This window comes from Protopterus annectens, chromosome 17.part0 (assembly GCF_019279795.1).
Source record: "Protopterus annectens isolate FY-2018-M chromosome 17.part0, PAN1.0, whole genome shotgun sequence".
In the NCBI taxonomy this organism is placed as follows: domain Eukaryota; kingdom Metazoa; phylum Chordata; order Ceratodontiformes; family Protopteridae; genus Protopterus; species Protopterus annectens.
Window position 1 is genome coordinate 627,538,726 of NC_056751.1, and position 25,775 is coordinate 627,564,500.

Below are 25,775 nucleotides of genomic sequence, written 5' to 3' on the forward strand. Positions count from 1 at the left end.
GGCCTATAGAAGTGACGCAGTAAGAGTGGAAGTCTCAGTGTGGGATTTGCTTCCCACAGTTGAGACAATTATTAACTTTTTCTGACATCAGTTAGTGCAAGAAAAAAAGGATCCCCAATGAGGTACTTAGCTTTAGAAGACTTCAACTTCAATTCGGAAAGGAAAACTCAGGTAGTGGCCGACCGGCACTCATGCAAACTGCTTCTGCTTTGGGCTCCACAGCAAGAAAGACTGATGTAATGGTGTCTGCTGCCTTACTTTATACCACTGATGACCTGACGTCAGTCCTCAAGTGATAGCAACCGATGCAGAAATACTAAGTCTCTGGTATTCGGACCGGCCAAGGGCTACCCTGGCAGGGATAAACCAAATGTGATGACTGCAACAGTGAAACACGAAGAACATCACACACCAGCACTTCCTTCACATAAAAACACAAATCACACACCCACCTTCACAGAGGCTCTCAAAAAAAATCTACCCAAACAGCAGAGACCTCCCAAAGCAGAAACGCACTCGACCACCACAACACAACACTAATCACGAGACACATAACTCTCCTAAACAGTGTGCCATTCAACCAAAGCCCCTAAGGCAAAACAGCATGCCCAGCACACTAGTCATAGATGACTCAATAGTGAGGCACACTGATGTCCCACTCACTAGGTTGAAAAGGGAGAAAGTAACAGTCAGCTGCCTGTCAGGTGACAGGATCCGCCATATAACACATGCACCTAGGTCCCTCAACAGCAGGTACAAATACGACTCTGTCATTGTGCATGTGGCTGTGAATGACCTGAGACATACCTCCCCGGATTACATGAAAAGAGACATGGAGAAGCTCTCGGATTATGTAGCCCAGGCGGGTATGACCCTAGCCCTGAGCAGCATCCTACCATCACCCAGAATGATACCACAGTACAAACAGAAAATGATTGATTTCAACAAATGGATAAGTTTCTGGTGTCATTCTACGGGGATCCAGTATCTGTCTGCCTGGGAAGACATGAATGACAGACCTCGATGCTTTGGCAGAGATGGTCTGCAATCTGTCACCCCTGGGCTTCCGGATACTGGCCAAGGCTCTTGCCACCCCTATAGTGCCTTTTTAGGCGGTGTTCCAAAGACCAAATTACCAACACAACGGCTACAAACAAATGTAATCTGAGGGTCATGCTGCTCAATGCTATAGGTTCATAGGTAGGTACTAGGCTATCGGCCCTGGGGCCTATACAAGCCCAGCCAAAAAGGTACCTTGGCTTACGGCACCCAAGAAAATTATTTTCCTGTGCCACTGTCGAGCAGAGACACAGAGGTGATCCCCGGGGTGAATTTCCTATTTCCCATCCAATCATCAAGATTTTTCTTGAAGAGTGCTAATGAGGAGCTTTGTTTGATATAGATAGGTAGTTTATTCCAGAGTATAGGAAGTCTCTGAGACAGGAATCTATCCCTCCGGCATGTTCTGTTTATTGTGGTGAGAAGGTTTAGGTCTCTAGAGCATGTAGCTCGGAGGGAGTGGGATTTCTTTAAGTGGAGCATGTCCAACAGCTCTGGGTTTGACATAGCTTTGTATGTTAGGCAGAGATCACCTCTGAGTAGGCGATATGTGACGGAGTAAAGCTGGAGTTTTTTGAGACTGTCTGCATAGGGCATCTGTTTGAGGCTGGTAATCCTCTTTGTCAGGTATTTCTGCAGCCTTTCCAGTTGTTGTAGATGTCTTGTGAGGTACATACCAAAAGGGGCATTGTACTCTATAATAGGTCTAATGAGTGATGAGTAGAGGGAACAATGACCTCTTTTTTTCTGGATGAGAAACCTTTTGTGATGAGGTGTGCCACGTAGAAGGATTTCCTGACTACTGTGGCGATGTGATTATCAAAGGAGAGACTACTGTCCACCTGTGTCCCAAGGTCTCTTATCACACTTTCGGTGTTAAGTATACTACCGCCCATGTTGTAGTTCATGGGTACATACTTTTTACCAAAGGGGATGACAATGCACTTTTTGGCATTGAGCTTGAGGCCATGGCTTTGACACCAGGCTTCTGTCTCAGTGAGGCCCTTTTGTAGGATGCCCACATTGTTAGGAGTTTCGGTTATGGCTCCTAGTTTGCAGTCATCTGCGAACTTCATTAGCCAAAGACCTTCTGTGTTAGCCTGTACTTCAGAGAAGTAGATACCAAACAGGAGAGGACCCAGGACTGAACCCTGTGGTACTCCACTTGTCACTGGTCTGAAGTCGGATTTGGAGTCTGCTACTTTCACAGTGTGGGTTCCGTCAGTGAGCCAGTTGGCAACCCATCTTGTGACATAGGGATTTAGACCTAGTTTAGTGAGTTTATCTATAATTCCAGAGTAGGGGATGGTGTCGAAAGCCTTGGAAAGATCTAGACAGGCTGTGTGAACCACCTTACCCTTGTCAACGGCTTTGGTGACTGCTTCAAAGAAGTCTATCAGGTTTAGGAGACATGATCTGCCTTTTACAAACCTGAACTGGGTGGGGTCCAGAGTTTGGAGATTACCAATGTCTTTGTTTATAAGTTCCATGATGATACATTCCATGGCCTTGCAGACCAGGCTCGTCAGGCTAATGGGGCAGTAGTTCCCAGGGTCCGTGGTGGCACCCCCCTTGTGGAGTGGGATAACCATTGCTGTGCACCATTCAGCAGGCACAAAGCCTGAGGTGAGGCTATGATTGAACATGGTACTTAGGTGGGGTGCCAGTTCATTCTGTAGTTCATGTAGAATGCAGCCTGGGATGTTGTCTGGTCCCATGGATGCTGTGTTCTTGGCTTTGGAGAGTGTGTTTTTTACCTGTGCAGCCGTGATCACAGGAACTTTGCATTCTTCTGGTACAGAGATGGGCTCTTTAGGGGGTGAGAGGGGGGTAAAATTAGCACTGAACCTATCTACTAGGATGTTGGCAATATCAGTTGGGTCTGTATATTTAGTGCCATTGTGCTGTAACTCAGAGCAGATCTGAGTGTTGCCATTGAGATTCTTGACATAGCTATAGAATGCTTTGTGGTTGTCTTTAGAATCAGTGGTGATTTTGTTTTCGTAACTAGCTTTGGAGGATTTTATCAGGGATCACAGCTTCTTACTGAGGCTGACCAGGGAACTCCTCCACTCATGGGATTTTACTCTCTTTTGCAACAGTTTCTTCCTTCTGTTATACAGTTTGTTTATGGCAGGGGACCACCAGATTGGCTTCCTTTTTTTGGAGGATAGCGTCTTGGTTCTGTTTGGGATAGCATGATCCATGCACTCATGTAAGTGCTTATAAAGTGCAATTGTGTAGGATTCAGTAGTCATAACTGTACTGTCCATCTGCATGGGTGTCATGAAGTTCACCACTTCTGTCTTAAGTAGCATGAAGTTGGCTTTGGAGAAATACTGTTGCCCCTGGTGGGGGTGTGGATAACTTGATCCAGGGCACTGGAGTTTATGAATTCCAGAAAGCGTTGTGTGAAGGAGTTGGTACATGAGTAGTTTTCCCAGTTAATGGTGGGGTAGTTGAAATCGCCCATTATTAGGGTGTTTGGTTGAACCCTAATATTTTCCAGTACATCAAGAAAAGAGGAGTGGGAATCCTGGGGCATGGTGGGTGATCTGTAGCAAGCTACAATTTGGATTGCAGTTTTGCCCAGAGTTAGTTGCACTTGGATAACCTCGGATGCATTATGCTGAGCAACTAGCCTGGAGGTGTGGATATCCTTAATGAATATGGACACACCTCCGCCTTTGGTGTTCCGTTCCAGGTTACATGGCCAAAAAGTGTGGTATGAGTTACAGCCTGGTAGTGCAGGGGTGCTCTCTGGAGCTTGAACCAGCTCTCATTCACTGCACAGATATCGATGTTCTTCATTTTAAGGAGTGCCTCGAGTGAGTGCATTCTGAGATTTAGACTTCTAGCATTGAGTAGCATCACCCTCAGTTTTTGCTTGCCTGTTCCTGTTACGGTGGTGAATTTGTCATTTGAACCTTGCCTAAAAAAGGTACTATAGGGTCGGCAAGAACCTTAGCCAGTATCCAGAATCCCAGGGGTGACAGGTGCAGGCCATCTCTGGCAAAGCATCGTGGTCTGTCAACCATGTCATCCCAGGCAGACAGATACTGGATCCCTTTAGAATGGCACCAGAAGGTTAGCCAATTGCTGAAGTCAATCATTTTGTCCTTGTACTGCGGCATCATTCTGGGTGATGGCAGATTGCTACTCAGGGCTAGGGTCATACCTGCCTGGGCTACAAGATCGGAGAGCTCTTCCATGTCTCTTTTCATGTAGTCCAGGGAGGTATGTCTCAGGTCATTCACACCAACATGGACAATGACAGAGTCATATTTGTACTTGCATTCCAACTAACACCGTTTATTTAAACTTTAAACGCAAAAATACACCACTTTTTCATTCCGCTAAATTGCAGAGCTTCTTCAGAAACAGTTCCCCACTCACATAGGCGCTTGTATTTATAAGTTCTTGTTTAGCCTGGTGAGTGGGACATCAGTTAAAAATGCCTGACTAATCACCATCCCTAACAACAATATTTTAAAATAAAATATATATAACAAGATTTTTTATTTTAAACTTCTCAGCACACAGACAAAAAAAAAAAAAAAAAAAAAAATAATGCTAAAGTTAAGTTAAGAGTCACCTATGACTAGTGTGTTGGGTACATTGTTTTGCCTTATTGGCTGTGGTTGAGTGGCACACTGAGTCTGTGGGCTATGTGTCATTTGGGTTGTGTTGGGGGATGGAGGTTGCTTGCGTTTCTGCTTTGGAAGTCTCTGTTGCTTAGACAGATTATTATTGAGAGCCTCCGTGAATGTTTTTGTGTTACTATGTGTGGATTTTGGTGGTGTAGATTTAGTGAGACTATGTGACGAGTGTGGTGTGGTGCAAATGTTTACCTTCTCCTCATGACTGTCAAGTTCAGTCTTGGTTATAGAGAGCTTTACCTCCAGTTTGGCTAGATAAGTGCATCTCTCACAGGTTGCAGTGTTGGGTGGTAGGAGGAGAGGGTTGTCTGTGTACATGAGGCAATTTCTACATTGCCTCAAGATGCCCAGATTCATCAGATAGACAGGAGAGAACACTGGGAGCTGACCCTTGGATATGCCTGAATAAAAAACTATTTTCCTCTAGATAAGTGAGGAAAGTGAGTGCAAGAGCTGTTTTTCTCTAAGCAAGTGAGAAAAGTAAGTACAAAAGCTGTTTTCCTCTAGGTAATGAGGAAGATTGAGTGCTATAGTAATTAGTAGCTTATTTAGTGCTTACAAGTTTTGAATAAGTGCTGAGAATGAATAAGCAAATTTAAGTGCTAAAAGTAAGAATCTGTATCTGCACTAGACGAGTTACAGGATAGAAATAAGTGCAAATGCAGGTGTTCAAATCAGAAAGTTGAGAGAGATGGAAGAGATTGCCCAAACGGCCAATAACTACAATTTCTGGGCCAGAACCACTCCTTATGTGGTAGACAGGTTACCTAGTGCTTACCACTCCCACTGATAAGCTAGAAGGCTTCCCTCCAACACAGAAAGGCTTGGGGGGCTCAGAAGCTTACATACAGTCCTGGATACAGCAAATCTGTATCTGGAACACTAGTTACAGGAAAGGTAGGAAACAGGCTTACAGTTTTTTTTTTTTTTTTTTTTTACAGAAAAGTAGCAAAAACAGTAGTAAAAACAATTCACATGCAGTGCAAGCTAGCACACTTGATTATGTAGCAATATTAGACCAAACACAGTTTAAAAAATGCAATTAAATTAAAATGGTCTAAAAGCAAGTGCAGAAAGAGTTTATTAGGCAGAATGTGGTAAAGAAATGGGACTGGGGGAGTGTCCCAGATCAAATCTACAGTGGGTCGGGCAACTGCAAAAGCCACCAAATTTAAACTACAAACCAAAACTAGGGAGGGTGGGTGAGACAAAACAGTTTCAACAGAGATCTAAGCAACAACTAACAGTACAAACTCTAAAACCAAAAAAATATACTCAGCTCTATATATTTGCAGACCAGTCTCTCTGAACAGGGAGACAACTGTTTCCATAGCTAGCTTTAGAGGATTTGATGAGAGATCTCAACTTTTTGTTGAGGCTACTAAGGGAGTTTTTCCAGTCTTGGGACTTCATCTTATTCCACATCAGTTTCCTCCTTCTGTTGTAGAGTTTGTTTATGGCAGGGGACCACCAGATTGGCTTCCTTTTTTTGGAGGACAGCGTCTTAGTTCTATTGGTTATGGCGAGATCCATGCATTTGTGTACGTGCTCGTACAGTGCATTGGTGTATGATTCGGCAGTCATGCAACTATTCTCCATTTGCATGGCTGCCGTGAAGTTAGCCACCTCTGTTCTTAGGAGCCCAAAGTTAGCTTTGCAGAAGTTGTTCATGGTGGTTACCTTTGTGGGGGTTGAGAGGGATGTGGATTTCCAAGGTGATTAGTTTGTGGTCGGATCTAACCAGGGAGGACTTGACTACTGGTATAGAGCAATGGTTGCCCACATTAGTAATGACCAGGTCAAGGATGTTGCTACCTCTAGTGGGGGTAAAAACGAGCTAGTCCAGGGCATTCGAATTAATGAATTCCAGGAAACTGGGCAAGTGCATTGGTACATGAATAGTTTTCCCAATTAATGGAGGAGTAGTTGAAGTTGCCCATTATGAGTTTGTTAGATTGGACCCTAATATTCTCCAGGGTGCTTAGGAACGTGGAGTGAGTGTCTTGGGACATGGTTGGGGACCTGTAACAGGCTACAACCTGAATCGCTGTCTTACCCAATGGTAGCTGCACCTGAAGTATCCCTGATGCATTACGTTGGGCTACCAGTCTGGAGGCATGTGCATCCTTTATGAATATGGAAACACCACCATCTTTGGAGTTTTGATCCAAGTTCTGGGGCCGAAAGGTGTGGAATGAGTTATAGCCTGGTAGTGCAGAGGTGCTTTCTGCTGCCTTGAACCAGGTCTCTGTTACAGCACAAATGTCGATGTTCTCCATTTTAAGGAGTGCTTCGAGCAAATGCTTTTTGAGATTTAGACTTGGTGTAGAGCAATGGTCGCCCATGTTAATAATGACCAGGTCAAGGATGTTGCTACCTCTAGTGGGGGTAAGAACAAGCTGGTCCAGGGCATTGGTCTATATAATGTTTTTCATAAGGAAACGTTGGGCAAGTGTATTGGTGCATGAGTAGTTTTCCCAGTTAATGAAGGGGTAGTTGAAGTCGCTTACTAACTTTAACTTAGGTAAAATTATATACAAGCTAGCTATTACACTCATACATGCTCACTCTCTGGCTGCACTCTTAAAATGGCACTGAGATCAGCATGAGCTTGGTAGTTATATGCATGTTCAGTCTTTGAAGCACTTTTTAAAGATACAGCACACACAATCTATTCTATATCTATAAAACTTATTTTGGGTCATCAATAAATTGCTTATTTTGTACTTTTCCTTTATATTTACCTTCCTATCTTCTAAGTTTTCTGCCTGTGGTAATATTTTTACTTTATTATTTGCGACAGTGCACAATAGATCTTCATCTGTTCTGATACCACGCATTGCTTTAATCACAAATATCTTTCTGAGTATTTCTGTTGATTTGTTCCCTATTCTACACTCTTGTAATGGTGCCACTTCTTAATTGTTTTATAATTTTCTCTATTCGATACTTCCATGATGGCATGCGATTTCTCTCCTTCCTTTTCTTTACTATCCCATGTTTTTTGTAGTAAAACTTTATCAGTTATTAATTTAGCTGCACAGGAATATATCCTATTTACTTCTGTTATATCACATGGATTTCTATGGACAGTCCTAATTACTGTTTTAATTTGTTTTATCAAACTTCTAACTTTTTGGATTTTATTGACTTTCTGTAGTCTATTTCTTTCATTGCTTTTTATATGTCTATCCAGTTCTATGAAATCATGCAACTCTTCTCTTAGATCATCTTCTTCTAAACTGAGGGTACATTCTTCTTTGTTCTCCATTTCCTATGGACATTGTACAGAGAGTTCCAGAGCATCTTCCTGTGCCGCATTCTCTTTAGTTTCATCCTGTGCCATCCAATGTTCTTTCATATGGGAGCTTACTGGCCTATCACTCCACAACATTGACTCCATCAGAGTTGCCAGAGTTTCCTGTTCCTTGTCTTGCTGTCCAGTTTCAACTGGACATTTGTGCTGGCTTCCTATGAAAGGCTCCAAAGTATCTTCATATGGCAACTGATCAGATGTTTCCAACTCCACTGGCTTCTCCTTAACTTGGGGATACATTTCTCTGTCCTGCTGTGATGTTATCTGAGTTAGATATTTTTACACTAAATTCTTCACTTTGCAGGTAATCCATAACCTCCAGTTTCTATTTCTTACACTTCTCCATTACTAATCCTTTTTTCTACTTTTCCTCTTTGTTTTCTTATTTTTTGTATTCTAAAATTTTCATGTCTAGATGCCTTTGCCTGTATTTCACTTCAAATATCTTTGGTGCTGCTCTTTTTGTATTGATTACTTTTTCTTTCTCCTTTGCACAAATATTGCACCATATTAAATCTCTTTTTCTTTCCCATGTCCATATTTCTTCTTCAGATGTTTCCTGCTCCTCCTGTTTTTCCTTACTTTGGGGACTTGTTTCATCATGCTGTGATGTAACCTGTGTTAGACTTTCTGCACTAAATCCTTCACTTCCCAAGTATTCCATAACTTCATCTTCTATGTTTTTTTACTTTAGTAATCTTCTGTTCTATGTTCCCTCTTTGTGATCTTTTTTGTTGTGAATTTTTCCATATCTAGATGCCTTTGCCTGTATTTCTCTTTGAATATCTTTGGGGCTGCCTTTTTTGTGCTAATTCATTTAGTTTTCTCCTTAGAATGAATATTACATCATATAAGATTACTCTTTCTTTCCCTATTCCATATTTCTTTTTTATACCTTTCAAAAAGTTTCCAGATTTCGTTCTTGTTTCACACTTCCTCAGTCGCTTCTTTTTCCAAATGGACCAAGGTTTCTTGGTCTATATAATGTTTTTCATAAATGTATTGATTTAATGAACACAAAATTTTATTTGAAGCTTCTCACAGTTTTTCCTGTGGAAGTATTTTTCTTTCCACTAATTTCTCTCTTAATCTTTCTGTATATCTTCTGTATGGAAATTCTGGGCTTCTTGCATAATAGTAACAATAAATAATTTCTTTCTTATCCTCAATAGTCCACTATCATCTTTATGTCTCTTTTTCGCCTATCAGTTTTTGTCAGTTTGTGGACTGCTACTTACTTCTGCAATAACAGGGCCATCCTCCCCCTGGGCCTGGCCTGGCCCCATTGTAGGAATGCTTCCATGTGTTGAGGATTCTACACTGTTATTTTTTTCCAGTCCTGGAGCCAGTGGGCCTACTAAGATTGGGCACTTCTTATCCTGGGTCTTGTGCACCCAGCTATCTTTTTTTTTAAACTACTTCTGTCCATGATGTATGCTCTATAAAATATAGTCTATATAGCAGTATCGTCTTGGTGAAATTTGAGGAAAAACAGGGTCCACCTCATGAAGGCACTCTCCAACACTTCAGGATGAATTCAATTCCAGCAATACTACTCTCTTTTGCTTGCTGATTTATCTCTCCATTCAGTCACCCATGTGGTGAGCCAGATGACCCTCAATGCCACAAAGCTGGACGCAATAATCCAAATGATTTAAGAATAATCTTTTCTTTCCAAAATGGTGGGGTTGTTCAGAAGAAGAAAAGAGAAATTATAATTTCTATTAATGCAAAATATAACTGGTGAAACACTGGGAACCATTTGTGATACTGAGTCTACCTAGATTATGGAACAAACTACTTTTCCCAGTTAAACAATGCAAGTCTCTTCCTATTTTTAAGAAATCAAGCAAGCTTCTAGAAGATGTACAATATGCTTAATATTATGTACATCACTCTGCCAGTTGCCCCTTGTCAGAGACCAAAGTCTGTCTCTCTCTCTCACACACAAACACACACTCACGGTTAAATACACAACAGGAATCTCAGGTCAACAAGCAGACTCATACCAGTCTGGAACATACCCACCTCTCTCTGTAGCCCAGTAAACACACAAACACACAAGGAAACCTGGAAAAGGTCTTTTGAGGAAAGGTTATCAACCAAATCAGAAAGACAAGACTTGCATATGATGTTAAATATCCCCTCTTCAATTATCTCTTAGCCTAAGGAACTGAAAGGGTCAGAACATCAGTCACTGATACAAGAAAAAAAGGTCAGGCAGGGGGCTATAGACAAGTGATCACATGTGACCGATTTCAGTCTCAGGCTACACAAGATTGAAGGAGAGTGCAACATCAGTTGCATTTACATACAATAAAGAATACAATAACAAACAATAAAAATATAAAAAGCATACTAACACTGTTAAACATTACTTGAAAACAACATACACACATATTCCTCAACCAGCAGACACTGAAAATAGGTGCAAGGGCTCAAATATGGGTACACATAAAATAAAATACAGAGCAACATAAAACTCTTCCCACTTCAGGCAGGACTGTGAGATGCTGCTCAGAAACACAACTGATGCAAATATATAGGCATATCACTAAAGACACAATGCAAAATCTGTTGACTTTAATGAAAGATATTGCAAAAATCTGCCTCACAAAGTCATTTATTTTGGCTCCTGAAAAAGACAGATGTAAAATGTGGGTCCACTTTCTTCAAATATTGGTATTACCACTATGTTGGTCATGTAGTCTGCTTGTATATTAAACAGGATCAAGATCATGTGTGAAATGTGAATTCAGAAAATTTTAAGGAGTACATAAAGCCAGAAAATAGGAACATACCTTCAAAAATAGATACATCATATGTAAAGATAAATCAAGGCTAAAAATAAGTGTGCACCTCCAAAACAGATACAGTTGAGAGGCATGTATAAGCAGTAGTGATTATGTTCAGCAATATTATCCAACATTTACAATAAAGATATAGCAATTTAAAGAAACACTGTTCTAAGCTATAAGTGTACAAGTAATTGCATTTGGCAGTTTTATAATAGGTAAGGAAGCAGACATTTGGCAAGCTTCTGGAGCTATGTCTTTTGGTGAATTCAGAATTTGGGATAGGATGCCATGTACAGTGTAGCTCTCTTTTTTTTTTGAGGGGGGGTTATAAAGTAGGTGCAGTGTGACTCTGGCTTCTGAGACTGTGACAGGATGATTGACTGTTAAACTTAGATACTAAACCTGGAATAGACTGGTTATTTAAGAAGTTGAATAACTTAGAGCCAAAGAGAAAGTAAATCCTTTGCTGTACTGGCAGCCAATTTACATTTTCTTTAGTTTTATAGTGGTGTTCATCTTTTGGTGAAAGGGGGATGAATAACCTAATTTTAATGATGAGCATTTGAATTTGTGAAGAGTTAGTTTTTCAAGCAGCTGTGACTATGGGAATGCCACATTTAAGTTGGGAAAGAAGAATACCTTTCCCTAAGTCAGTTCTAGTAGGTTTAGAATATAAATGGGAGGATTTGGGTCCAAAATAGAAGGGAATTGACCTTTTTCATTTTAAGGTGGATAGAGAAGTTTAGTGGGGGGGGGGTCAAGCCACTTGCCCAGGTATTTAGATGTGCTCATTTACTTATTTATGTTTTAGTTAATGAGGTACAGCACTGATCAAATAATGACCAAATATAGGCTCAGCCTGGGTTACAAGGCAGTGTTTTTGATGGGGGCTTTGTGATCATAGATTAGCAGATTTTGGAGAATTTTTTAAGTTTTTGTTGCATACCAAACAGCCTAGATTTTTGGGGTTTTTTATTGCTGATCCAATGGATTAGAGAGAGGAAGTCTGACTGGCGTTCTTCTTGGAGTTGGTTAAGAGAGTTGTTGATGTGTAACAGGACTATGTCAAATGCATAGAAAATTAAGGGGAGGTGGTACAGATCATACAGCAGGTTTTTAAATAAAGATAGAAAATATGAGTGGGGAGAGTATGGATCCTTGTGGAACTTCTTTTTCAAGGCTAACTAAAAATGAGAAATAAAGTTTGACAGAGACGTGGTGACTGCAGTGGTAAATTTGAAACCAAGGTAGAATTATCAGGGTTTATGCCAATTTCAAGGAGGTTTTTAAAAGTGATTGGGAATGCATTGGAAAGATCAATAAAGATGGAAACAGACAGTTGCTCTTGTCCATCGTTAGAAAGATTTTATCTGTTAGAATGGCCTGTGTGTTGCACTCTGACAAGAAGCTGTGTTGTTTATAGGTAAGGTGGTTATTGGTTCAAATGAACTAGGAAAGCTGATTTTACATATATATATATATATATATATATATATATATATATATATATATATATATATATATATATATATATATATATAGACGATGTCCGGTTCGATTCTCAGCTAGAGCGTCTTCTGCGTGGAGACATGCGTGAATGGGCGTATTGTGCGTCAAGGCTGGTAACTCGGCACACAAAAATCAACTACCAATCATTAGCGGACCGGAGTTCCGCTGTGGCGACCCCTAACCGGGAAAAGCCGAAAGACACAAACAAACAAACATATATATATATATATATATATATATATATATATATATATATTTTAAAGCATCAAATCCCACATCATCGAGATGACATTGCAGAAACTGCACAAGATCAAACACCCAGAACACTGAAAACTAACTCTGGGAAAACAACCACTAACCCAACATAACAGCAAATCAAATCCACCGATGTGGGAGGGGGCTCTGCTCCCCACACACCCCCTAACTAAATCTACCAACTACGAGACTGCATTACAGTGGGGAAAGGGCAAAGTTCACCATGGTGGCCAAGTGGTTCTTTTCCCATGGAAAGCTTTCGATGTTCCAGGTATTTGATGTTCTGCAGTTTCAGCGATGTCGTCTCGATGATGCGGGATTCAATGAAGTGGTAATTTGATACTGTGATATAGACTACATATATATATATATATATATATATATATATATATATATATATATATATATATATATATGGTCTTCCCAAGAAGCTTGCCTAGTGTATCAAAATTTTTAAAAAATGAAGTTTGTCTAGTGTTAAGAGGTTTATCACTGGCTTGCAATGGAATGCTTTGGTGGGGTTAGCTTTTTAGGAATTGGGGTGACAATGGCGACTTTCAAGATATCTGCATTGCATTTTGAGTAAGGCATTGACTGCAGTTGTACTGTAATGGAATAGCAAAGTAATTTTAGCAATGATACATAAACCATGGCTATAGTCATTATGTGACTAGGGGAACTGTCAGTTTGCAGTTGTTAAAGAAACAGTTCTATTTCTTTTGATTTTAGACTAAAATAAAACTGAGGAATATAGAGGTTGTTCAGGGGGAATAACAGAGTTGGTTACAGTGGATGAGGTAGTAGTTAGATTGCTGAATTTGGACAGAAAGTTAGATGGTGAAAGAGTAGATGCTGTGAGCTGTGAATTACAGTGAGAGTTAGTTCCTGTGATTCGAATGACTTATTTCAAGGATTGTTTAGTGGAATTAATCAATGAGTTTTAAACTTTTTTTTTTTTTTAACAAATATTGGATTTGAAATCTCCTTATGGTTTGTTTAGTGAGATTTCTGAGATGAAAAAAAGTACTACCTGTTGTTTGGAGCAGGGCTGTTTTCCATGTGTACCACCAGGCTTTGTTTCGGCCCTATACACCTGATATGTGTTCTTGTGTTATCCAATCACATGTTTTATGTTTATATAATCATGATACTGCTAAGAAATGGGAGTCTTAGAGGTTTTTAAGTTTGATTGTGATGGACTCTGAAGCTTACTTAATGGTCATTTAGGTTTAGTATGAAAGACCAGTCTTTATTAGAGAAGGTTTCTTTTAGCTTCTTGATATTGGAGTTTATTTTAGATAAAAGGTGATTAATTTAGGGGGAATTTTTAGACTGGGAGTATATATGGAGAATGTTACAAGGCACTAGTCACTGATACATGCAGGATGACTCCTAATGATACAGATTAGGAATACATTATCAATGATTAGTAGATCTGGAAGGGAATGAGTAATGGTTAATGGGTTTGGTCATGTGGGTTGTATTAAGTGTGTGACATTGTAGTAAAGTGGATGATAGTGATTTAATGTCAGATATGGCTGGTCTTTCCTAAGCAGGAGGTTATAACTTGAATTAACTTTTGCAATTTTTCCGAAGTGGCTGGAGGAGGGATATACATCATCTGTGAGATAAAGGGGTTTCTTGTTTTTCTGACTCATTTTTATTGTAAGCCAGTTAAGGGATGTAATTATATTGTTAATGTAATTACAATTATGTATGTGATTATAATTGCTACAGAGTTAATATGAAAGAAGGCAAAAGTGCTGGCCACAACTGTAGCAGTAAACAAGCTCACTGAAATGCTGTCCAGGCCTTATTGAAATTTCAACTTAAATGTTACGTGGTTATAAACGCTTGCAGAACTAATCCAAAAATTAAGCAACCTAACGTACTTCATAGGTCCTTAGCCTTTCAGTGTTATGCAGGAGCCTAGACTACAGTGACGAAACAGGAAGCCAAAAGAACATGTGAGTTCCTGTCAGCTAGGACTTGCAAATTTCTCACAGGTTATCTGCATCACATTCTGTCTCATATGACTAATGGTCCTACCTAATTTTATCGTATTCAGTCATCACCCCTCTTATTTCTGCCTCTCTGATCTCACTCTCATCTAACTCCCTGAGTTACACTAGCTCCCTTCTCATTTCAGTCCAATTTAGTCCATAGACTGCCCTAGTGGGCTTAGTGCACTTCAGCATTTGTCCACTAGATGGCATCCCCTCCCCACTGTTATTGATTTAAATTCACTCACTTCTTGTATTTTCTCAGCTTTTACATTCATTTCTCACTTTCTCTCCTACAACTTATAGCCCACTCTACCTATTATATCCAGATCCCCTCTACTTACCCTGCTACTACTTACTTTCCTGCAAACTATGCTCCACTGATTGGCTCTCGATCTTCTCCTGGTTACCCTGCCCCCAAATCCCACCTGCCCCTAGCACCTCTAGCTATATCCCTCTTGTAACCACACCCACTTCCTCTCTACACCTATCAGTCTCCAACACTCTAGATACACCCTCTACCACCCAATTTCCTTCTTGTAACCACACCCACTTCTATTCTATACTATCAGACTCCAATTCTAAACTTCTCACCCAGATAATTGGTCTCCTTCTCCCTCTAACACCCACTCCCAAAACCTCACCCCCTCCAAACCTACTTAACTCTATACTCCCCACATCTAATCAGGCTTTTAGCAGCGTATCCTTGTAAAATAATATTTTATATACATATAAAATACAATTACAACATTATACCACTAAACAACCTTATTCAACATGCTCTCAAAAAATCTCCATTTTACTACTACTTCTTAAACTTTCCTATCTTCACTACCTCACCCAACCCAGTTCTTCCTACCACTCACAATTCTATCATGTAACTAACCATCTTAATTCCCCTCTCTCACATTCACACTCATCTATTTCTCCCCATCTATATCCTATAAAAAACCACCTATCTTTCTCATACAAATTGTTCACCTCTCAGAAATACTCTATCCCCATAGCAACCAAAAACCCCTTCACCATCACAACAGAACCCAATCCTTTTATTACACTGCTCAATTACCTCTCTAACCCAATCCTTCATCTGATTACCAGTCTTTTATCAGGTGATATCCATCCCAACCCAGGCCCCTCCACCTCAACCACTATACACAAGCCTATATTACTTACTTCTTTAAACTCCCAAAGTATAGTCAACAAAGTCGCAACCCTCCATGCCTCGATCATGCATAATAAACCTGACATCCTATCTATCTCAGAAACATGGTTAAAACCCTATATAAAAGACTCTGAAATAATTCCACCTAACTATTCTATCATTAGAAAAGACAGGTCCCACAAAAAAGGTGGAGGTGTAGCTCTCCTATATTCATCCTCCTTGTTAGTTACTCCCTACAACAAACCTATTCCACACTTTAATAATGCTGAATTACTCCTCACTCTCCTTCAAGTAAACAAGCACAAACACATATGTCTAGCATCCCTCTACATCCCCAGGATAATATTTCGACACTTGAAGATATCCTCTCCTGGCTCTCCAATAACATCAGCAATGAAACCATAATCTTAGGAGATGTAAATATTAACTGGGCCTCCATTCAGTCTCCAACTAACTCCCTTAACATCAACCTCTATAATTTTTCCCAGCTAATCAACTCTGTAACACGTCCTTCAAAACCTCTCTTGTGGCAGTATTCTAGATTGGATTCTAGTCTCACATCCCCACTATTTTTCTGACAGTGGCACTCTTCCCGATCCTCTAAGTGATCATATGCCCATCTTCACTCACCGACTCCCTGTATCCCATATCCATAATTATATTACTACCCAACCACAAAAACTTTAACCCAACAACCTTCTCAAACTCTCTAAAAGCAATTAACTGGAATTATCTAAGGACATTATCCTTAGATAATGCAGTTGCCCACTTCAGCTCAACATTCTTAAAACTACTAGACTCCCAAGCCCTTTGAGGACAAAGAGAATAAAACTAATTCTGGCTAACCAAAAACACGCTAGCAACCATGCGCCATAGAGATAAAGCCTGGGCACTCTATCAGAAAACAAGACCCTCGACACCACATTGAATACAAAACACTTGAAATAAAGTAAAAAGCTTATTATCTCTGATAGACAAAATTACTTCTTTACACTCCAAAACAATAATAAAACAAACCGTCAGAAATTCTGGAAAGGTATCTCTACCCTCCTTAACCCCAGCAAACCACACACCCCTACCCCAGACCCAAATGCCCCAGATTTAGACTTAGCTACTCAATTTAACTCCTTTTTCATTGAATCTATTGGCAAACTAACCTCCTCATTCCCTAGTTCCACCTCATTATCTAATACACCCCCACCCTCCCTGCCAACAATCCTCCCTGCACTGCTGCTCCTTCGTCATTCCCATCTACTAACTCTCTATCCTCCACCTCTTCTCCTACTCTAACTTCCACATCATCCTTACCATCCTCTAATACTCCCTCTCCCCACTCACCTCTATTCTCATTAAAACCTATACCCACTTCTACTATAAAGAAACTCCTTCAGAAATTGAAGCCATGCACTAACGCACCTGATAACATCCCTTCTTACTTTCTAAGCATATCTGCTGAAGCAATTGCCTATCCCATAAGCATTCTAATCAACCGCTCCATCCAAGAGTGTACAGTACCCCAAATCTGGAAACAAGCCTTTATCATACCTCTGCATAAAGGTGGCAAAAATTGTAATGTCAACAACTTCCTACCCATTGCTATCCTGTCCCCCATTTCTAAACTTCTAGAAAAATGTGTCCAACTTCAACTCTTACCACATCTCTTAGATAATAACCTTCTAACTACTACACAACATGGATTTAGGCCAAATCATAGCACCATGACAGCCCTCCTCTCCTATCTTGAAACTGTAAACAAAGCTCGTGACTCTGGCCAAATTGTTTCTACCCTACTACTGGACCTCTCTAAGGCCTTTGACACTATCTCACACAGCCTGCTCTTAACTAAACTCTCAAAACTTAACCTATCTCCCTCCTCTTTGAACTGGTTCTCCAGCTACTTATCTAATAGATACCAAGCTGTAAAATGGAAAAAGGCAACCTCCTCTTTTCTTAGTACCCAGTTCCTCAAGGCTCCATACTAGGTCCCCTTCTTTTCAATATATTTATAAATGATTTCCGCAAATCTATTCCATTCTCAGATATCATCCAATATGCAGATGATTCTACCATTATCTGCTCTGCCACATCTACCCTATGCTCCTAAAGCTTACACAAGAAGCTTTTTCAATCACTGAGCAATGGATGAGAATAAACCACCTAGCACTCAATGCTTCCAAAACTAAACTAATGGTATTTACCCCTCTAAAGTTACTCCTTTCGATATAAACACATTCTTGATTACTAGTCAAAATAACTCACTTCTGGAACTGGTGTCAGAAACCAAGTTACTTGGTGTCCAAATTGACAACCAGCTTAATTTCAACTCCCATCTACAATCAAATATCAAAAACCCATCAAAAACTAGGTATGCTCTACCGACAAAATCAGTACCTTACAAGCACCTCTAAAATCACTCTCTTCTTCCTTTCTTATCCCTCCCTTCTCTATGGAGCTCCACTCCTAACTAATCTTCAGTCCTCTCTAAAAACAACTTTCCTCTTGCTACAACAAAATCGCCAAGTTCGCTAACAGCCATAGGTCCTCCACCCACCACTGTTCCTCTCTCCAAAAACTTAATTGGCTAGAACTACCCAATCATCTCAGCTATACTCAGCTAACTCTTGCCCATAAGCTCATTTTCAACCCCTCTCTCTGTCCCTCCCTGTCTTCTGCCTTTAAGATGCACCTACCTGATAGAGTTTTAAGGTCAAACAATCAAAACCTATTAGAAGTGCACAAACCAACTCGTCCCCCAGGCAAAAACTTACTATCCTATAACCTAGCACATCTTTGGAACTCACTACCACCATCCATTCGCACCACCTCTAACCATTATATGTTCAAAAAATCTCTTCACATACATCTAATGTCCCACTGGGAATGCTCTTGCTCCCACCCCTCTTAACTAATAATGGCAATTTTCTTCCTTTCACTCTCATGTTACTCCAGTAATTTTTCCTTATAAATTCCCCATAACTCATATTATTTTTTTTTTTTCCCATGGTATCTGCAAAGACTGTATTTGACTGCACCTTGTAAAGCTTATGCTCCTTACACAATAACTACTCTGTATCATTATGCAATATTACTTTTCACAGCCTAAAACACCTCAAATTTTCATCACTAGACTGTATTGTTCTGAAATGTTTCCTGAATTTTTGAAATGAAATGCTTGTATCTTTTTATATTTGTATAATTATCATTAGTAATCTATTGTATGTACCTAGTTTGTTTGTTTTTGGAGCTTTTCTCCCCAGGACTCCATTGAAAACGGGTTCATTTTGGCCCAATGGACTATCCTGGTAAACCAACTGCAAATAAATAAAAAAAATAAAAATAAATAATCATTATTGTTACTGACCAAACTTGCCATACAGTTCTACATCTTCTCTTTTATTCATCCCCGTAAGGATTAATCTGTCATTATCCCTTTCAGACATTTTGGAAACTTAACATTTATTTCATGCCTACTGTCTTGCAAGGAGGTTATTAACATAATTCACTGCCATTTCTGTACATAAAGTTTAATTTATTTGCATCTGTTGATCCAGGTAGAATACTAATCCACATGTGTCTGTTTCAAACTCATCCTGGAACCATAGTATGGTTAAATGACTTGCTCAAAGCCTCATGGTAAGCAAATGGTGGCTGAAGGGACTTGAACCCTAAACTACAATTCCTTTCTCCTAACTTTACCTCTGTCTAGCTCTGCAACACCACCTTTCAGATACAGCATGTTGTCTTATGTAGCCTATTAGTCTTCACAATTTTTTTTCCTTATAGCCTCAAGCACTTCATCCATTTTTTTTTACAGTGCACATGCTGCTCTGTTCCTCTCTTGGGATTTCTAACTTAAATCTTATGTAGAACTACAGCTTTTAATTCTTGAACACCTTACATCAAAAATTAATGTGACAGAACCAACAATAGGGGGGGGTTGAATCCCTCCACCCCCACCACGACTCGTACCAGTCAATATATAAATGGTAAGTGGCCTTAAAGGTATATGGCAAATATTCACTGTTACATTGTATAATATCCACGATCTGCTACACTGAAGTCCGCTTCACACTGTATAGTTATAGTTTAGAGTTATAATCATTGGCTGCTCAGAATTTCACTCACCTCAGAATGAGTGCAGAGCCTTCCAGTGCAATCTTATCAATGTTACTTAACACCTCACTAAAGATTTTCACACATGCTTTCACAACATTTTCCAGAATCGGGGAGGAGGAGAAGATAAATGCCAAGCCTCCAACACCAACATCCTCTTCCCAAGATTTCACTGTCACATTGTTTACTCTTAAAATAACCCAACTTTTAGAAATTTAAATAGCAGCAATTAGTTCTGAGTAGACCTCCTTCAAAAGGCAGGCGTCACACAGTTTAGAGGACACTGAAAATTCAATAATCCTTTAAGTTAATAAACAAACTACTGACCACAATCATTTAAAGCTGAATATTTTTTTTACATGGATTAAATAAAGCATTCTTATACAAAAAATATGCAAATTTTAATTAACTCGCATAAGGAAATGAAAATAAACATTTAATCAGACGTTTAAAAAACATTAGCCGTCAACTAACTAGTCTCCAGGTGCTTTAACTAAAGAGATAAACTGTGCCCTTACTATCTTGCTATCAGAAAAAAGAATCCTTATAGGCAGCTGATCAAATGCTGTACTATGTCACAAACGCATACAATAGAAGGCAGACCCAGTAAATGAACTGACGTAACTTTCTTAGTCTGTTTCTATTTACATAAGTCCCTAACAGGAGGTCCTATACCTGTTGTTCCGATTTACATTTTGGAAGATGCTTTCTTATTTCCATAGGTATATTTCCAAGGGGAAAAAAGGGTAAGACTCAACAAGCCAGATTCCAAATGACAAAATAACCTTTGACCTAACTCAACATATCTAAGCACCATTAGACTTTGCAAAAGTGCACCCATTTGTAAATAAGAGTTACTCACCATTTTAAACTGCAATACATTATCACAGTGGAAAATCCAATTATATACCATTTTCCACATATTCTTTTATACTTTCCAACTTCCTGAAAAGGCAAGAATAATGCAGCTTCTTCCAACTTTTGAACACTTACTTGCATGCTTTAACTTGATACAGCTCTAGTACAGTTTGGTTCACTTCTCATGCACTGTCTTTATGAAAGAACAGTAATATTTTCTCCATTTATTTATTGACATACTTTGCCCTTGCTTCCTGCCAAACATCAATCTACCCACTCTTTGGATAACTGACCTACTCATTCTCTCATCACTGAGGGTTCCAATTAGCCAAGAGGAGCCATAGCATAAACAGCCATCACAGGTGGTTCAATGGTTTTCACTTAAGCTCTATGTCCCCTCTGGATTCACTGACTGTGTGATGGAAGGAGGCACACAGTGAGCTGATCCAGCTGATCATCTCTCACTACCGTAAGGCATGTTGCCAGTCATCAGCCCTAGGTCCCCATCCTCAAGCTGGGATGGATTTCCTTGGTTTCCACCACAGAAACCACAACCATCCAATATGCTCAGTAATTGCCTGACACCTGTTTCTCACCAAGGAGAGGCAAGCAGGTCCCTTCAGTTCACTCCTCTCTCTATCTCTCCCTGCCTGGCTCCTCTACTGCCTCGGAAACTAACTGAACCTCCTTGCTCCATGCAGCCTAGCAATATTTTGTCTGTTTCTCTGGTATATCTCAGGTAGCTTATTGTTAGGTTACTCTGAGGATGGAGTACATGGTTGCGAGTTCTAATCCTGGAAGGTGTTATTATAGCTAGGCTTACATAGGCCCTTGGGCCGATAGCCTAGTACCTACATATGAACCTATAAATACACCCTGGGGATCACGTCTGTGTCTCTGCTCGACAGTGGTACAGGAAAATAACTTTCTTGGGTGGCGTAAGCCAGGGAACCATGATGGCTAGGCTTACATAGGTCCTTGGGCCGATAGCCTAGTACCTACCTATGAACCTATTTATTACTGTTTTCCCTCAAACATTACATCACTTCAATATCACTCACCTTACGTCTCCTTTTTTAAATAGTTCTGAATTCTACAGCATTCCTTCAAGACAGCCATTTCATTCACCTTCTTTAACAACTCCCTAGTCATCTGATCATCTTACTTTTCAAGGATTCACCATAATCTCCAACCCAAAATCACCTAGCTAAAAGTAAGTCTTCACCTTACTAAATGGTTTCCTGCTTCCTGCTTGGTATGCAGTCTCAGATGTAGACAATACCTCCCCTCCCCTTCCTACGTCATTCCTTTTACCAATACCACAAAGTAGGTGAAGATTGCTCCACATCTCTCCTTATGAAGAGTACAGTATACTTGGCAGTAACATTTTAATCATTTACAAGAAAAAAAATCATCTAGAAAAAACATCAAGTTTTGCTAATACTAAAATACACGTGTAAAACAAATGGCAAAAATCAAATTTAAATTTAAGGCCACGGAAAATCTGTTCTCTTTTTAATATAATTGCACCCAGAGTAAATCTGATCAGCTTGTCTATACATAAAGATAACGATATATGGTATTATAATGATCATATTTACTCTCCCTTGCAGTAATTCGCCACTTTCACAGAACCACATCTAAACTTGATATCTTTTATCACACCCCAGTTCCTAAAGTGATACTGGCATTCTTATGCTTACTTTATGGATAAGAATAGTTCCACATAGGCCCCTTCTGCCTGCCTTCTTCTGGGCAGCAAAGGCACAATCATCCGCAACAATCACCATCCTTGCATCGATTCCTTCCAGCTTAGCCTGCTCCAGGGCCAGGCCAAAATTCAGTCGGTCACCTGTATAGTTTTTCACAATCAAAAGCACTCCAACTGCAAATGAAAAGGTTAAAAATATTAGAATGTAAAAGATGCAACTTTAATTTTTAGTCATCATATCACTCTATCACAAATCAAAACACTATACAAATCTGTATGTTTCAAAGGATAATAAATTAACAAAGGAAGCTTGCACAATGGCATGTGTGATTATTATATATTCTCATTAGATATTCTAAATACAGTGGTATCTCAGTACTCATCAACTTCAAAACTTGTCCAATTTGGTATTCATCACATTTTGACAAGAAAAAAAATCATCTTGGCACTCGTCGAGCTTGCTAGAACACTTTCTTGTTTTTTTTTTTTTTTAATTGTTGTGCTATTCTTTGTGCAAACATGTACAGTAGTGTATAATCATGGGTCCTAAGAATGTTAGTGATAACAGCCAACAGAAAAGAAAATTAGTTAGAACCATGATAGAGCAGAAAAAAAAGAGATAATAGAGAAATATGGGAGTGGTATCTGCATCTCTGATCTTGCTATAGAGTACCGAATGCCAAGAACAACCATCTCCACCACCATGAAAAATAAAGAGGCTATCAAAGCAGCTGATGTTGCTAAAGGAGTGAAAGCTGTGATAAAACAAAGATTACAGACACTAGAAGAAGTAGAAAAACTGTTGTTGATTTAGGTAAATGAAAAACAGCTGGTGACAAGTATTGTAGAGGCCATCATTTGTGAAAAAGCAAAAGTTCTGCATGCTGATCTTTTGAAAAACAAGCCTGAAACAAGTGCTTATACTAGTGAAGTGTTTAAAGCTGATCATGGGTGGTTTGAAAACTTTAAAAACAGAAGTGGCATACATGGTGTGGTGCGACATGGAGAGGCCATACATAGCGAGGTGCGACATGGAGAGGCCATACCTAGTGTGGTGCAACATGGAGAGGCCATACCTAGTGTGGTGTGACATGGAGAGGCCATACATAGCATGGTGTGACATGGAGAGGTCATACATAGCGTGGTGTGACATGGAGAAGTCATATATAGCATGGTGTGACATGGAGAGGTCATACATAGCATGGTGTGAAATGGAAAGGCCATACATAGCATGTTGAGACATGGAGAGGCCATACATAGTGTGGTGCGATATGGAGAGGACATACATAGTGTGGTGGAACATGGAGAGGCCATATATAGTGAGGCGTGACATGGAGAGGCCATACATAGTGTGGTGCGACATGGAGAGGCCATGCATAGTGAGGCAGCCAGTGCCAATAAAAAAGCTGTCGATGAATTTGTTCAGGAGTTTAATAAGTATGTACAGGCTGAGGGTTTTATTCCTTGACATGCATTTATTTGTGATGAGACAAGCTTGTTCTGGAAAAAAATACCCAAATGGACCTACATTACTTGAGAGGAGAAGGTATTACCAGGGCACAAACCAATGAAGGACAGGCTAACTCTGTTGTTGTGTAGGAATGCACGTAGGAATTTAAAACTCAAGCCTCTGCAAGTCTACCACAGTGAAAACTCACACGTTTTCAAGAAAAATAATGTCATAAAAAGCAAGTTGCATGTGATGTGGGCAGCTAATAGTAAAGCTTGGGTCACCAGGCATTTCTTCACAAAGTGGATGAACAAAGTGTTTGGCCCATCTGTGAAAAATAAATATTTACTAGAGAAAAGATTTGCCTCTGAAGGCTCTGCTTGTTTTGGACAATGCACCTGCTCAACCTCCAGGCTTGGAGGACCACTTGCTGGAGGAGTTTAACTTCATCACTGTGAGGTTTGTGCCCCCTAACACAACTCCTCTGATCCAGCCCATGAACCAGCAGGTCACCTCTAATTTAAAAAAAACTGTACACAAAGCCCTTTTCCAGAGATGTGTTGAAGTGACCTCAGATACAGAGTTGACCTTGAGAGAATTCTGGAAAAAATATTTTCATATCTTTCAGTGCCTAAGTCTTATTGATAAGGCCTGGGGAAGTCTCTTACAGGACCATGAACTCTGCCTGGAAGAAACTGTGGCCAGAAGCTGCAACTTCGAGAGGCTTTGAAGGCTTTGAGACTGAGCGTAGGCCTACAAGTATTGTGGAAGATATTGTGACTCTGAGACAATCCACAGGTCTGGAGGTCAGTGTTGATGATGTGGAGGAGTTACCTGAGGAGCATAAAGAAGAGCTCAGCATGGAGGAGCTGCAGGAGCTTCAGAGGGAGCAGCAACAGACAGCGGCTGAGGAACTGTCTTCAGGTGAGTAGGAGGTAAGGGAGGATGTCCCCAGTTCATTAATTAACAAAATGTGCACAAAATGGGTGAAAGTGCAACATTTTGTTGAAAAATATCACCCTGACAAAGATCTAACAAGCCACAATGTTAATTTGTTCAATGACCAAAAAATTTCCCACTTTAGAGGCATCTTGAAACACAGGCAAAAACAAGCATCACTGGATAGGTTTCTAGTAAAAATTAAACCTGGTGAGTCTCGAGTAGGGTATAGTGGTGATAAGAGACAGAAAAGAGAAAGAGAAATAACCCCTGAAGGGCAATTGCCAAAAGTTTTTATGGAAGGGGACTCTAAACAATAGCATCTCTCCTCCTCAACATCTTCCTTACCACCATCCCCTTTAGGCCATGTACTGTTTATTAGTAAAATACAACAGCTAAAGTGAAGTTACACTGTTTATTAGTGAACTTACACTGTTTATTGGTGAACTTATAATGAACAATACTGTTTATTACTAACATACAACAGCTAAAATGAAGTTATACTATTTATTAGTGAACTTATACTGTACAATATTGTTTATTAGTAAACTACAACTACAGTGAAGTTTTACTGTTTATTAATTAGTGAACTTACACTGTTTATTAGTAAAATACAACTCCATTAATGCATATAATGCTTTCTAAAATGTGTATTTTCTGGAGGTCTGGAATGGATTAGTTCAATTTACGTTATTCCTTATGGGAAAAATTTGTTTGGTACTCATCGTTTTGGCCACTCATTATGCCTTCTGGAACTAATTAATGATGCCAACACAATTACCCCTGTAATGCAGTGAGGAGGAGTCCTCCCTGGAGGAAGCCTTGAAAAAGGCTCTACAGAGCGGGAACTGCAGTACAGCCTTGAAAAAGGCTTCTAAGAGGTGCCCCCTGCAGTGGCCTCGAAGAGAGCTGTATCTACCAGGGAGGACTCCTCCTAGCT

General features: G+C 39.8%; 1 protein-coding gene across 3 annotated transcripts in view; it reads right to left on the reverse strand.

The window, feature by feature from the left end:
• The window catches only part of TKFC (triokinase and FMN cyclase), a 574,388-nt gene that overhangs the window by 388,292 nt on the left and 160,321 nt on the right, over nucleotides 1-25,775 (reverse strand). For all 3 annotated transcript variants that reach the window (XM_044059497.1, XM_044059496.1, XM_044059495.1), the window contains exon 5: nucleotides 22,439-22,620. In XM_044059497.1, the coding sequence (XP_043915432.1) occupies nucleotides 22,439-22,620 (182 nt within the window). The remainder of the gene's footprint in view (nucleotides 1-22,438; nucleotides 22,621-25,775) is intronic.